Below are 14,725 nucleotides of genomic sequence, written 5' to 3'. Positions count from 1 at the left end.
GAGACATCCTGTACAGAATCCTCGCCAGTATACGGATACCCCTGGCTAATACACCCCGCCTTTCTATCTATTAAGCATTCAGCTTTCAATTGAACAGAGGTGCCCATTAAGTGGTTCATCTCATGTCTTCTGCACTGGACGGGACGATTATGTCAAGGGGTTAGCCAGGTTCCTGCAGGTCCAGCTTCCACTACGTCGAGATAGATTACATACATGCGTACAATAGATGTAACTCTGCGAGATATAGGGGGGAAGAGGCCAACAGGTTGCATCATATAATTGCACAGCTTGGCAATTTCGTTCGTTTGCCCCCCTTTTGGGACCACCTGTGCCAGTGAGGCTTCAAGCTAAGCCTGTAAGGAGGCAACGATTTTTCTGATGATCTCGTGGTCAATTATTTCGAACATGTGTTTTTTGCACAGGAAATGGCCACCGCTGCGGTTTACGTAGCGGCGGCCTTGGAGATGTATGAGTGGCTACTTCGTACACAATCAGGGAATCTGGGGCCGAGATGTGCGGGGGGAGGGGGGAGGGGGGAAAAGTGCGGAGATGAGATGATCTGTGGTTCGCGGGGAAATATGTAGCCGGCTGGGGTGAGCCCCCTGATCAGTTTCCTGGGCCCCCTGGCCCGGACTACGAACAAAATCTAGGTACTGCTTGCATGGGGCATCGTAAGTTGGAGATTGCATCCAGATAGTTTGGGGAATGAGGGGGTTTCGGTACTTACATGGTGCTGAAATGTTGGCTTGATGTACCTTGTCTCAGGAGACGCCTTCTACTACTTCCAAGGCTCATCGTAAGCGACGCGGGGTAGAGCATATAGCTTTATTCCATGGCTTGGGATCTTGCGAGTGGGGGATGCCCGACTATCCGCCAAGTCTTGGTTGGCTGCTCCCTTCCGCTGGGACGGGCCGGACACCCATCGGCGAAGGAATGCAGATGGAAGGGGTCTTAATCACGATGATAATACTGTTGGAAAATCGTAAGTAGACTTAAACCAAGGAACTAGAAAACAAAGGCCCGGCTCTAAGCCATCTAATCCGATATGCGAGATAGCCTCATATAATTCATCAAAAGCAATGACGTGCCACTCAACAGGCCAAAAGTCCGCGAACCATGTCATCATCATAACCATCCAACACCACTTCAGAGCTCCTTGATGGAAATCTTGCCATTCAACAAGACGGTATCCTTGAGCTTCCCATCCGCCCCAACTTCCAAAACACCAATCTCCTTACCGTCGCTCCCCACCAGCGTCGCCGCCGCCCCCTCCTTGACCTGGTACAGCCGCACCTCGTTGTCCCTCACGTAGTCATACACGGCGCCGACGGCCGTCTCAGCTCCCAGCACGAGAATCGAGTTCTCCCGCACGTACAACGGCAGCGTCCCGAACCCGTGCGTCTCCTTGAACCACCCCGGCCCCTCGCGGTGCTCCCCGGAGAAGAACGACGTCCACTTCCCCTTGGGCAGGTAAAACTCCACCTCGCCCGACTCCTCAAAGATGGGCGCCGCAAGCAGGCTGTCGCCGACCATGAACTGCCGGTCGAGGTACCACGACGTCGGGTCCTCGGGGAACTCGATGCACATGGCCCTCAGCGAGAGCGGCAAACCCCTCTCCACCGCCGTCTGCGCCTGCGCGTAGATATACGGCATCAACCTCGCCTTGAGCTTCGTCCACGTCGCCAGCGTCTGCGAGCACCCTTCCTCGGACTTATCGTCGTCGTCAATCACCCAGGGCACGCGGTACGAGCTGCTCCCGTGCAGCCGGCTGTGGCTGCACAGCAGACCCATGGCCACCCACCGCTTGTAGATCCACGGCGGCGGGTACCCCTCGAACCCGCCGATATCGCAGCTCCAGAACGAGAAGCCGCTGAGGCCGAGCCCGAGCCCGCCGCGGACCGACTCGGCCATGGCCTCGGGCGTGGATTCGCAGTCGCCGCCCCACTGGAGCGGGAACCGCTGGGTGCCGGCGCACGCGGCGCGTGCGAAGAGGACGGCCTCGTCGGCGCCGTAGCGCTTCTGCAGCGCCTCGTAGACGACCTTGTTGTAGGAGAAGGCATAGTAGTTGTGCATCTTGACCGGGTCGATCGTCTTGTCGTGCCACTCGACGTCGAGGGTCGGGATGCGCTCGCCGAAATCCGTCTTGATGGCGTCGACGCCCTGGTCGAACAAGGTGTTGAGCTTCTCCTCGTACCACGCGCAGGCGTCCGGGTTGGTGAAGTCCACGAGGCCCATGCCGGCCTGCCACAGGTCCCACTGCCAGACGTCGCCGTTCTTGCGCTTGACGAGGTATCCCTTGTCCGCGGCCTCTTTGAAGGCCTCGCCGTGCTGCGCGATGTAGGGATTGATCCACACGCAGACCTTTTTGCACAGCCCGGACTCCTTGAGGCGGGCGATTTGCGCCTTCGGGTCCGGGAAGCGCTCGGAGTCAAAGACGAAGTCGGTCCACGTGAAAGCCTTCATCCAGAAGCAGTCATAGTGGAACACGTCGACGGGCGAGCCGCGGGCCTTCATGCCCTCGAGGAACGTGTTGACCGTCTCCTCGTCGTAGTTCGTCGTAAAGCTCGTCGTCAGCCACAGGCCGAAGCTCCAACTGGGTACTTTGCCGGCGCGGCCCGTGAGCGTGGTGTAGCGCTTGAGGATGTCTTTCGGGGTGGGCCCGTAGATGAGGTACCACTTGAGCCGCTGGCCCTCGACGACGGTCTGCAGGCGGTTGCAGCGCTCGCTGCCGACCTCGAGCTCCACGCGCCCCGGCGTGTCGATGAACACGCCGTAGCCCTTGGAACTGAGCCAGAAGGAGACGTTCTTGTAGGCCTGCTCGCTGGAAGTGCCGCCGTCGGCGTTCCAGAGGGAGATGGACTGGCCGACTTTGTTGTAGGCGCCGAAGCGCTCGCCGAGGCCGTGGATGGTCTCGCCGACGCCGAGGGTGGTCTGGGTGAACATGTAGTGCTTGAAGTCACGCATGTCGCCCGTCTGCATCGGGGTGCTTGGCGCGGGGTTGTAGGCGAGGCCGACGCTTCGGCTGCCGAGCGACGTCAGCCGCTTGGCGCCGTCGGTGCTGTGGAACTGTATGTCAAAGTCTGGGTGGATGGTCGCGGACAGCGAGCCCGAGGTCAGGGTCGTCGTGCCCTTGTCGCCCTTTGTGATTTTTGTCTCGGCTTCTGGTGGTCTGCCGTCGGGGAAGAGCTCAAAATGGGGGCCCTTGTTGAGGGCGCCGGCCCAGTGCGTTGCCTCGACTGAGATGACGCCGTCGAATTCGGCCTTGACATCCTGTTGCTGCGTGTGAGCAAAGGCATTTCATGGTGAGGAGTGAAAGTGAGGGTATGAGTCGTTGACTTACAAGAGTGACTGTGCTCGCATTCAAAGTGTGACCCCGCGTCTTGATCTTTCTCGTCGGGCACAACAAGCTGAGGCCCTTTCCACCCTCAATCTCAGTGGTGTAGTAAACTTCCTCTGCGTACTCTGTCGCCGTGCCCTCAGCGGGCAGCCACATGCCATCGCGAAGACGGACCATGATGATTTCCTTGAAAGGGGGGGTATCTCTCACACACACACTGACAAAAAGGACGACGAAACAGAGAGAAGACGGTTGTGATGAATCAAGAGGAACACAATTCAGCCGGGAGAAGCGGCTCAAGACTGAAGTGAATCTCGTCTCTTGTACGACAAAATTTCTTGGAGCACGAGGCGTACGGAGGATTAATCGGAGGGGTCGTCTTGGAGAGAGGGCTCACACGCAACACGGCAGAGTCCCGCTGTCGGGGAGATATTGAGCGAATCCCATCGTCGCAATCCCGCCGGTACTCCGCAATAGTGCGAGCCTCGGGGACGAGGCCGCTGATTCATGTTTAGCCATTGACGTCCACCGATTGGTTCCGGGGTGCGGCCCGATGGCGCAGGATCCGAAGTGGGCCGGAGAGCGGGATGGTGAGGGCGTATGTAGCCTGTAGGAGAAGGGGAAGAACGAGTATTGCCGCAGAATGTGGCATAGACTCGTGACTTTGCGGAGATCTGGGGGTGAGTGATCTGATGAATGGATAAGGTAAGGTGACTTGTGCCATTCCACGCTGGGCAGTTAGTGTGGGGTTTACTTGGGGTTTCCTCCCGTTTCCCCCCGGCGCCGTATGTGTTAGTGCTGGTGCCGTTCTTCAACCGGACTGGTCGGATTTGGGCGGTTCTCGGGGTCCGGATCAGCTGGGGCCGTGATGGACTTCATTGGTGGAAACCGGCCGGTTCGGGATCCACTCGCCAAGCACCCGGCTGGCCGTTGCCTTGCGGAGTAAGGTACCTTAGTAGTAAGGTACCTTAGGAGTAAGGGACGTACCTGTCGCTTGTCTCCTTCCCCACATGCCTCCTTCTCCTCCACAAACAAGTGGAACCCCCGGTCGGTTCGGCAGAAGCAACCTCCCGTCTTCCATTGAGTCCAGTCCTATTGTGTGAGAAAGAGACACAGAATTTCTCCAACTTTTCCATCTCCAACGGCTTCCTAGCTTCCCCTCATGCCATCACGGCCAGCTTCATACATACAAACCAGGACACTGCCAATCCCGATTAGCTATTCGACAGCTCATAGCTCTGTTCTGTCGTCAGTCCGCTTCCTCTTGGTCCCAACACCGCCACTCCCTGCGAGGCCATGTGCAGTAACTGCCCAGGGTTCTTCCATTCTTCTAAACTTCTGCCCAATGAATGTCGGACAAGACCGCTGCGGGAGCGCAAATTAGCATTACATCGCTCCTCATTTTTGCCTTTCGGGGACGGACTAGGGGTACTCGGTACACCCTTTTTTCTTTCCTTTCTTTCCTTTCTTTGTGCAATACGGATGAATAATGATCGATGCGGAGAAGGCTGCTCTCCCCTCACCGGCCCTTTGCCCCATTGCAATTACGTCTATTTCACTTCGGCTCCTTGGCCGTGGGCATCATGTCACTAATCAGGTTACTCAATGTCGGCTCCAAACGAGCTGCAGTCTGCCTGCAGAGAGAGGGCCCAGAGGCGAGCTGTGAGAAGCTGTATTAATACCCTCTACCAGCTCGCCTTCGTCTCCAGGATCGTGTCCCTTTCTTCCGTTGAGCTCTGGATCTCTAGCCGAACGTCACCCCAGCCAGTGTTCCATTGACTCGGAACCCCGGATCGCGGAACATCATGAAGTTCTCTCTGACTTTCGCCTCGCTGCTGGTCGCGGCCGTCTCCGCCCAGAACGGCACATTCCCCAATGGCACTTCGCCCCTTTACAAGAACCCGAATGCCCCCATTGACGACAGAGTCTCTGACCTGTTGAAGCGCATGACCATCCAGGAGAAGACGGCTCAACTACTCCAAGCCGACATTCGTGACTACCTCAACCTGACCGATGGCCGCTTCAACCAAAGCGGTCTGACCTGGGCCGCCGAGAACAGAGCCAACTCCATCTGGACCGGTCTTTACTCCAATGTGTCCACCATTTCCTACGGAGCAAAGGTCGCTCAGGACTACCTGGTGAACAACACCACTCTGGGTGAGATCTCTTGCTTGATTCAATTGGGTCCAAGTAGAACTGTGATGCTGAGACCGACTCTCTAGGCATTCCGGCTTTCATCCAGAGCGAGGGTATCCACGGCTTCCTTGCCCTCAACGCCACCATCTTCAACTCGCCCATTGCCCACGGTTGCTCTTGGAACCCGGAGCTGGTTGAGAAGATGGCCAAGGTCATCGCTGTCGAGTCCAAGGCTCTCGGCGTCAACCAGATCTTCGCCCCCGTAGTTGACTTGGCTCGTGAACTGAGATTCGGCCGTGTCGAAGAGACCTACGGCGAGGATCCTTTCTTGTATGATGGTACTCCTAAAGGACATCACCAAGTCGTAAGCTAACTCAGACCAGGGTCGGCGAGTACGGCTATCACTACACCAAGGGTCTCCAGGAGAACGGCGTGTGCGCCATGGTCAAGCACTTTGCCGCCTTTGCTTCCCCCGAGCAGGGTGTCAACACGGCTCCCGTCCACGGCGGTCCCAGAGAGCTTCGCACCACCTACCTCCCCGCCTTTAAGCGCGCCATCTTTGATGCCGACGCCTGGAGCATTATGTCTTCGTACAACGCCTATGACGGTGTCCCCACGGTCGCAGACCACCACCTGCTGACTGAGATCTTGCGCGAGGAGTGGGGTTACGAGTACTATGTTATCGTAAGTTGTTGACTTTACACCGGACACTGAATGTAACTAACACTTTCAGTCCGATGCTGGCGGTACCGCTCGTCTTTCCAACGCCTTCTTTGTCTGCGGAGAGACCGATGATGCTTGCATCACCCTCAACGTACGTACCTCTCTTTAGCTCCCTAGTACAACACCCTGCTCACCAGTCTTTCAGTCTCTCCCTGCCGGTAATGATGTCGAGATGGGTGGCGGACGCTACAGCTTTCAGTACATCCCCGAGCTCATCGCCAACGGCACTCTGCCCGAGGACGTCGTCGACACGGCCGTCTCCCGCGTTCTCCGCGCAAAGTTCAAGTCGGGCATCTTTGAACACCCATACACTGGCGTCCCCGACGACGAGGTCTTCAACTACCTCAACACAGAGGAGCACCGCAAGATCGCCCGCGACCTCGACGCCGAGAGCATTATCCTGCTTGAGAACCACAACGAGACCCTGCCCCTGAAGAAGGACGCTCACGTCGCCGTCATCGGCCCCATGGCCCACGGATTGGTCAACGTAAGTTTTTGTGAAGCTTTATACGATAAGGCCTTTCCCATGCTAACAATATATCACACAGTACGGCGACTACGTCATCCACACCGCAATGGAACGCGGCGTCACCCCCCTCGACGGCATCAAGGCCGCCAGCTCCGGAACAGTAACCTACGCAAAGGGCGCCGAGCGCTGGTCCAACGACGAGTCCGGCTTCCCCGAGGCCGTCGCCGCTGCCTCGGCCGCCGACGTCGCCGTCGTCGTCGTGGGCACCTGGTCCCGCGACCAGGACGAGCTCTGGGCCGGCCTCAACGCCACCACGGGCGAGCACATTGACGTCCACGACTTCAAGCTCGTCGGCGCCATGGGTCGCCTCGTCAAGGCCGTCATCGACACGGGCAAGCCCACTGTCGTCGTCTTCAGCTCCGGAAAGCCTATTACCGAGCCCTGGATCTCGGACGAGGCTGGCGCGCTGGTGCAGATGTTCTACCAGGGGGAGGAGGGCGGTCACGCGCTGGCGGATATCCTCTACGGAAACGTGAACCCGTCTGGCAAGCTTTCCGTCGCGTTCCCGCATGATGTCGGTACCACGCCTGTGTACTACGATTATCTCAACTCCGCCCGGTCCTGGCCCAACCCGGGTAAGGAGTACGCCAACGGGACCTTGGTCTTTGGCAGCAACTACGTCTTGTCGACTCCTCTGCCCTTGTACGAAGTAAGAACACATCTAACAGCTCCTTTTTTTTTTCCCTCTCCTTCTTGACAGTCTTTCTAACCCAAATCCAACCACAGTTCGGCTACGGTCTCTCCTACAGCACCTTCGACTACCACGACATCTCCGTCTCCGCCTCCACCGTCTCCCCCACCGACACCGTCACCCTTAGCGTGCAGGTGACCAACAACTCGACCCGCGACGGCGCAGAGGTCGTCCAGGTCTACGTCAAGGACATGATCTCCTCCATCGTCGTGCCCAACAAGGAGCTGCGCGGCTTCTCCAAGGTCTTCATCAAGGCCGGCGAGACCGCTGATGTCTCGATTGACCTGCCCGTCTCCTCGTGGGGTTTGTGGGATAAGAAGCTGCAGTACGTCGTTGAGCCGGGCGATTTCACCGTCTTTGTCGGGTCTTCGAGCGATGATTTCCGCGGGAATGCGACTGTGACGGTTGTCTAAGGGGCTTGTCTTTTGCAGTTCCCGAGGGCATTTTACGGTCAAGTTTTTTCGACGGCAGTCGATGGCCTAGGCCACCTTTGGCCGCTTTCTATGTACATATTGTGTAATGGTTGATATGAAAAGATGACATATGGGGTTACTCAACGACAAGTTTGATGACCGACTAGCCTCCCACGTCGCCGAACAATAGTGAACTAGAGTACTCGCTCAGAAGACACTTAACAAAGCGCCAAACTATGTGACGAGTAGAGTTAATTCCAAGAAGAGCGTTACCCATATTACTGCTTAAACCTAGGAACGGTCTGCCCAACTCTTTGCTTTCTAGTCTCGGCGATCCTCCCCGAAGCGTTTAGAAGTAAAATAACGGCAGAGCAGTCTCATCTCACCTGGGTTAGTTCTGTGTCATATTTGAAGGCAATAGCACAATAGGCTAAGGCTGTTGAACGAGCGCAAAGGATTTGTCTTCTTCAAAGTTGATGTCAAAGTTGATGTCTGAAAACTCAATGATCATGGTCTTGAAGTGTATTGCCCTCCTCTCTGCCACATCATCACATCCATTCAAAGTCGTTCAAACCTTCCATCTGCGAACTCACTCTACGCAACGCCAATTGAACTTTGCAGATTAGGTCTGCTTCTGTCCAGTATAGACATTGAACTTCGAAGGGGGAACTCTGGCAAGACGGAGCAGAAAGTTCCTAGAGCACAAGCCAACCTCTTTGGAGCTACTGAGCCAGATCATATCAACTGCTTGTTATCCCAGGGTAAGAAAAGCCGTGGCAGACACGTCACCGAACGGTTTGACACTCAGCCTATATCGGGAGCGAATTTTCGTCTCGACTTATCTGCTCTGCTATCTCGACGAGTGTGATGATAGTACCTCACCCAAATGAGGCACGCCACGAACTTCCGCACCTGCCGACGAAAAACGTGTCATCTTGAACACTTCTGTGTCTCTCAAAGTAGACTTTACAAGACCTCTGGCAATCTTTTCCCATGGGGCAGCACAACATAAAACGCTATTTTAGAAATACAAAAAAAGCATGTTTGCCGACTGGTTAGATTCGGAAATCTCATCGCAAAAAGCCTCCAGCCCCGCCTCTTCATCTGAAGATTTCTCTTCTGTCTTGTGTCTTTGCTAAGAAAAGAAGAAGACGAAGAAGGAAATACCGAAAGGCCCCTTCAGGCAAGTCTTGCCTGAAATTGCCACACACACACACACACTTCACACTCGCACACTCTCGCACGCACACCTCGAAGGAAAAATGACGGAATGCAACATTCCTCCCACAGGCAAACCTTTCTGTCCTCTCCTTGCTTAACAACGTCCATGCGGCCTCTCGACCTCCCGGTTCGAGTTTCTGTTTCGTTTCTCACACACCCCCCTCCCCCCTTCCCTCTGGTAACTAGCTGATGGTCGGTGCAGAACAAGAGGTAGCAGGTCTTCCATCTTCCCAGGTTTCTCGTCTTGTCAGATGCCCGTCAAATCAGCACATCATCACACCACACCATCACTGCCACACACCAACCCTCTGTAGCCTCCGATCTCTGTGTCACCAGCCCGAGCCTTCTGCCTGGGCGGGGGATGGTTGGCCGGATCTCTGGCTCGAACACCGGATGAAAATCTTCCTTTCGGAGGGCCAGCCATATACCACAGTAACTGAGGTACTATACCGTTGCATCCGGCACGACTTGGTCGTCGTAAGCCGCATGACATTTTATCTTTTGGTACTACATGAAATGCAACCCCCTTTTTTGCTCGAATTGTATTTGTCGTCAACGTTTGCTTCTTTGGAATATTTGTCTTATATTTTGTACAGGTAATATGTCGTTACGAACGGTTTCCGTGCTCATCGGGCGATTATCATACACGTGCCAAGACTTTTCGTATTTGTAAAAGCAAGTGCCCACCATCCATCCACCCATCTCACCATCGTTTTCCGATACACACACCCTTCAGCCTGCCTGCCTACCTTTTGCCTCGTGACGAGTTGCCCATCTTTTGTTTTCTCATTCTCTGGCGCGCTCGACTCGAAACCTTCGAACCTCGATCCTGGCACAAAGGGAAGCGGGGGCGGGGGGTGTCCTAGGTAGGAGGTCATAGTCATACCGCAGACAGCCCTCAAACCGCCCGAAGGAAACCGAATAACGGATGTAGGATAGATGCACGGTCTTGGTCAGTCATCGAGATTTTCCCATTATTTCCGTCGTTTTTTCCCTCACTTCTTTACTTATTCTCCATTTCCTCTCATGTACAGAAACGTTTCGCTCGCCCTATTTTACGTACTAGTCACATACTTCATGTGTGTGGGGAGAGAGTTCTGCACGATGCGTATTGTGGCCATGCTGAGAGACAGTTGAATCCTTGGCAAACTCCGGATTCCCGCTTCATCCTTCCAAACAAGCACCCAAAAAGCATCTCATAAGCTTTTCATCTTCCATGAGGTTAACCTCAGAATCGGGCACTCGTATAAGATTCGATCCCTCTTTTAGCAAGGAAAAAAAAAGTGACGCCTGCCAAGCAAAGCCAATCTCACGTTTTCCCCTCCTCTTTTTATCCTTTCTTACATAGCCCTCTGTAAAGTTAGGTATCCCCCAGATCGTCGGAAAACCTTCCTAGGCTTCTCATCACGAGATTACTGCACACATGCCTTCTTTGCATAACGCCTCTCGGGACGTTTTCATTTTTTTGTTCTTCATAAAGGATCAAAAAGGTTCAAGCCGCGGTGCATTCGGCCGCCGGCGAGTGCCTGCAGTAGTCTGTGCCTCTGCAGGTGATGCAGGTATGCACCTAAGGCAAGCTACTGCTGTAAGGCAAGATCTGCAGAGATGCGGTATGCGCACCTCAAGGCAAGAAGCAAAGCGTGCATGAGAAGAGACAACAAGAAACAACGACTCAAAACTTCTAGAACCACAACCACCATCCGTCCATCGTCATCGTGACTTTACCTTGCCTAATAAGCGCTCGCCGCTTTCCTTGTGCGCCGCATACTTCCGCAGTGCAGTCTGCAGCAGCGCAGCGCAGCCAAACCTCAAACCCAACCAACGTTCCCCCCTTTCCCCCATTCATCCGTCCGCATGTAACCCAACTCTCCGTGCCCCCTCCCCCCCCCCTGGCCCTACACTACACCTCCTTCTTTTCGTCTGGAGTTTTGAGCCTCCCCTCCGCCGCCTCAGATGTCTGTCTGGGGTTCATATTAATAGCTTCACCAGTGACACCATCCCCCCTCTGAACCCCCGCTACCTCAGCCATCCTCGACAACCCTCCCATGTCCAACTCTAGGGTGCCTGCCTTGCAACATCATCCACAACAGCAGCAACCAACACCCAACAGCAGAAGAAGAATCATCATCAACGATCCCATGGAGTGCGAAGCATGCCCCTTGCAGTAGTCGCGCGGGAAGCCCGGCCCTGCATGCATGCATGCATGCATCACCAACCCTCACCCTCACAGGAATGCACCACTGCACACAAACACGCCTTTCCGCTTTCCCTCTTCCCTTTCCTCCCCCAGCCCTTGCCTTGCCTTTCAACAATGCAGCAATCCTCCGGCCCGTGTAATAACCTTATATAGAACATGGTTAAAACATAACACCCTAGGTCCCTCCCCCCTCTCTCTGACATCTCTGATATGCAGGGACAGGCGGCGGCAAGTCACGTCCACGGTCTAAAGACACAGAGAAACAAAAAAGAAGAGAGACAGAGAAGCGTAAAACAACGTACCTACACGCAAAGCAAGAAAAGGAAAAATGACCAAAAAAAAAAAAGGCAAGGCTGGTTTCGTTTCCAAGGTCGGCCGTGTCTAGCAGCCTGACATCCCACACCGCCCATGCAAACATGGTTGCATCACGGGTCATACCTGGCACACACTAAACTTCGGCAACCCTTTCTCAACGTCGCCTTTCGTCTCTTGGTCTCTTGGTACTTCTCTTGATCTTGCCCAGTCTTGTTTTTTTCGTTTCCGCTATCTGCTTCTGTTGTGAAGCTGCTTGGCATCTTGTCTTTTCTTTCCCGTTTCTCTCTCGCTCTCTATCTCTCGATCCCTCCTCCTCCTCCTCCTTATCGATGCGCGCTGTTACCAGTACTACTTTATTTCAGACGCCAATAAGTCTGGGTGAGAAAGTCTAATCGAGCTCTTGTTCAGCTACTTAATCCCTTTCGTCTGTCTCTTCCGTCTCCATCTGTCTTCTCCAAGCCTGCAAAGGCCCAATATTGACACGGGCTGTAGATCGTCTCTCGTGGTATGATCGGAGACGGTCTTTGATGGGTCCGTAAGCCATGGTGTGACCGCTTAGAAAACCCTGGCTGGAGGAAACGATCGAATTAGATAGGCACAGGGGACAGCGTTCGGACTGACAATGTCATAAGGATGTTGTAATATTTGATGCAGTCTAGTAATGTGATGCCCGACCCTTTCGGGCAACCCTATCGTACAAGTGCCCTCCACGGCTTTTCTCATAAGACTCGTGATATGTTGTATGCCCATAATTTATCATTAGTTTTAACACCTTTGTAATGCTCAATGTAGAGTTTCCCAGAAAAAGTAAAATCTCCCAAACAATATTGCCTGTTGCCAGTATGCACTCGCTGTGCCTTGCGTGTCAGACAAGTCTTGACAACGCACGCCACATCACTACTATTGTACAAAATCCCTGGCTACAAATGGTGCTGGGAATAGCGATAGCAAGAAAGAAACGAATGTGGTAGATTTTGTGAGAGTTGCTGTTGATAGGTAGTGAGAAACAGTCCGTCTCCTCACGACCCGTGAGACAAAATCCGGCGCAGCATTTGAAAGATAACGAGCGTTCATCTCTGCTATCAAAGTCCTGTCGAGTTCGGAGTTCATCGGCTGAAGTTAGCCTCGGCGTTCCGGCGAGCCGTGTAAACTGATTGCGTGACTGGTCCGGACTGGGTGTTTTGTGCCCTCGCGTGAGACTGATCGAGGGGTGTGGAGGAAGTTTGCTTCCTGGGGGTATCGGTAAGGACTTAGGCGAAGATACCGACAATTGACATGCCCGCAGCTAATAGTATGTCAGTGGTGTTTACATGCAAAAATGTTTCATGGATATTACTAACCTCCGGCGAGAACGTAGCAAAAGGCAGTAATCTTTTGCTTGTTGGAAAGAAGGCGGTTGGCCTCCTCTGAGAGGAAATCTTCGGCCAAAAGATCGACGAGAGCAGCGTAGAGCAGCAAGCCAGAGGATCTAAGTCACATTAGCCGAGGTTTATTACGAACGGACTGAACAACTCACATGGCGTTGAATACACCGACGATGATGAGACCGAACGCACTGTCGGGATCGTAACTGCTGCGGGTGAGAAGTCCGATGGCCTGTCCGATGGGGGCTGTGGTGCCAAAAGCGACGACTAATACCCAGGGACGAATGCTGCCCTTGGGATACGGCACAGCGGCAATACGGGAACCGAGACCAAGACCCTCAAACATTTGGTGGAACAGGATAGCGACGAGCAGAATGATGAAACCATCAATAGTGATGGAGATGGTCATGCCGACAAACACTGAGTGGAACAGGATACCACCTTCAAGCATGGTAATGTTGAGAGACATCTTGCGATACACAGCGGGGTCAACCTGTTGACCCTCGGCATCATAAAACGGATCTTCCTGCTTGACCTCCGTAACAGCAACCTGCGACGACGTCTGCTTCTCCTGGGTGGTTCGGATCATGTTCATCATCTCCATACGCTGGCGCACATACTGCTCGTAGAAAACGACGAACCAAGGCGGCATGTCAGAGTCGGACAAGTTGGTGTTGGCGGGTGGTGGCGCTCCATACACAGTCTCCGAGTAAGGCGCAGGGAAGCGTGACTTCTCGTCGTCGTACGCGCGCTGAGCGACTCGCTTCTCAAAGTCAATGCTGTCTGCCTCGGCATCGAAGCTGTTGCGGCCATAACGAGGAGGCCGGGCAGGCTGCACGGCTCCGTGACCGTGGTCGTGCATCACATCACCAGTGGGTCCTCCGTGGGAATGGCCGCCAATCTTGGCATTGATCCACATCTCGATACTGAACAGAATGAACATGGATCCCATCATGATGGCACCTGGAAGAGGTGGGTAGTCGTCGGTGAAGAGATCCGGGAGGCACGGGTTCATGAGATTGCCGAAGGCGGTGGGAAGCAGCTGTGCCGTGTTAGTTCTGTGCAACCAAATGAGCCAAAACAACCTACATGCACAAACGCCGTCGCGATGAGCACGCCTGTACCGAAATGCTTGCATGCGAAGAAGACCTTAGGAGGAACCTTCATCCACTTGACCTTCTTGGCCACAACTGGGAAGCCAGCGCCTGGAACGGTCTTGTTAGTACGTTGACCCGCGAAAGGACTCGTTTCGTTTGTTCATATCGCATACCAAAGATGGAAAAGGCCAAGACCAAAACTGCGCCAAGTTAGCCAAATTAATAAGACACCAGTGGAAAGTGTTTTGGGGCCAACTTACAAAGACCAGCAACGTGAAGGCCAACATCATACTCAGCCGATTGACCACCCTTCTTAGCGCCACACTGGGGCTTGGGCTCTTTCATTCCGTCCATCTTGATTACAAAAAATCCGGTATTTGTCGCTCAAAAGAGGATTGCTGCTTGATTGGCAATCCTGAAATAAAAGATAAGGAGGGTTCGAGAAGGGAAAAGGCAGCCAAATAATCCGGGGCCGCCTACTGACAAGGACTCATTCGTAAAGCGAAGGCAACTGAGAACAAGGGGACATGAGAAGCTGTCCCGCAGCTTCAGTTAGAGAACAGACGAAAATGCTGATCTGGCCCCGGCTGTCGTAGGTTTGAGAGCAAGGAAAATAAAAAAGGAGTGGAAACGAAGAGAAAGGAAAAAACGGAAGGAAGAAACGGGCGATAAAAGCATAGAACGACAACAGACGCTCTGATG

General features: G+C 54.1%; 4 protein-coding genes across 4 annotated transcripts; 2 read left to right on the top strand and 2 right to left on the bottom strand.

The window, feature by feature from the left end:
* Positions 1 to 1,146: 1,146 nt before the first annotated feature.
* CCOS01_10598 (glycosyl hydrolase family 31) lies at positions 1,147 to 3,514 on the bottom strand (the record flags this gene model as incomplete). The annotated part of the gene is made up of 2 exons (XM_060458753.1): positions 1,147 to 3,276; positions 3,341 to 3,514. The coding sequence occupies 2 exons, from the start codon at positions 3,512 to 3,514 to the stop codon at positions 1,147 to 1,149; spliced, it is 2,304 nt and encodes a 767-aa protein (XP_060310555.1).
* A 1,628-nt stretch (positions 3,515 to 5,142) lies between these two features.
* On the top strand, positions 5,143 to 7,829 carry CCOS01_10597 (glycosyl hydrolase family 3; the record flags this gene model as incomplete). Its single annotated transcript, XM_060458752.1, has 7 exons — positions 5,143 to 5,494; positions 5,560 to 5,803; positions 5,857 to 6,157; positions 6,207 to 6,287; positions 6,342 to 6,683; positions 6,745 to 7,374; positions 7,452 to 7,829. 7 exons carry the CDS (start codon positions 5,143 to 5,145, stop codon positions 7,827 to 7,829), a joined length of 2,328 nt encoding a protein of 775 aa, XP_060310554.1.
* A 3,373-nt stretch (positions 7,830 to 11,202) lies between these two features.
* On the top strand, positions 11,203 to 11,400 carry CCOS01_10596 (uncharacterized protein; the record flags this gene model as incomplete). Its single annotated transcript, XM_060458751.1, has 1 exon — positions 11,203 to 11,400. One exon carries the CDS (start codon positions 11,203 to 11,205, stop codon positions 11,398 to 11,400), a length of 198 nt encoding a protein of 65 aa, XP_060310553.1.
* A 1,412-nt stretch (positions 11,401 to 12,812) lies between these two features.
* Positions 12,813 to 14,377, bottom strand: CCOS01_10595 (ZIP Zinc transporter; the record flags this gene model as incomplete). The annotated part of the gene is made up of 6 exons (XM_060458750.1): positions 12,813 to 12,847; positions 12,903 to 13,030; positions 13,079 to 13,968; positions 14,016 to 14,131; positions 14,197 to 14,223; positions 14,284 to 14,377. 6 exons carry the CDS (start codon positions 14,375 to 14,377, stop codon positions 12,813 to 12,815), a joined length of 1,290 nt encoding a protein of 429 aa, XP_060310552.1.
* Between the last annotated feature and the right edge of the window lie 348 nt (positions 14,378 to 14,725).

Source organism: Colletotrichum costaricense, assembly GCF_030867565.1.
Source record: "Colletotrichum costaricense strain IMI 309622 chromosome Unknown Scaffold_11.1, whole genome shotgun sequence".
NCBI classification, from domain to species: Eukaryota; Fungi; Ascomycota; class Sordariomycetes; order Glomerellales; family Glomerellaceae; genus Colletotrichum; species Colletotrichum costaricense.
Note: the sequence above shows the minus strand (reverse complement) of the source record. Positions and strands in the feature narration are given on the sequence as shown.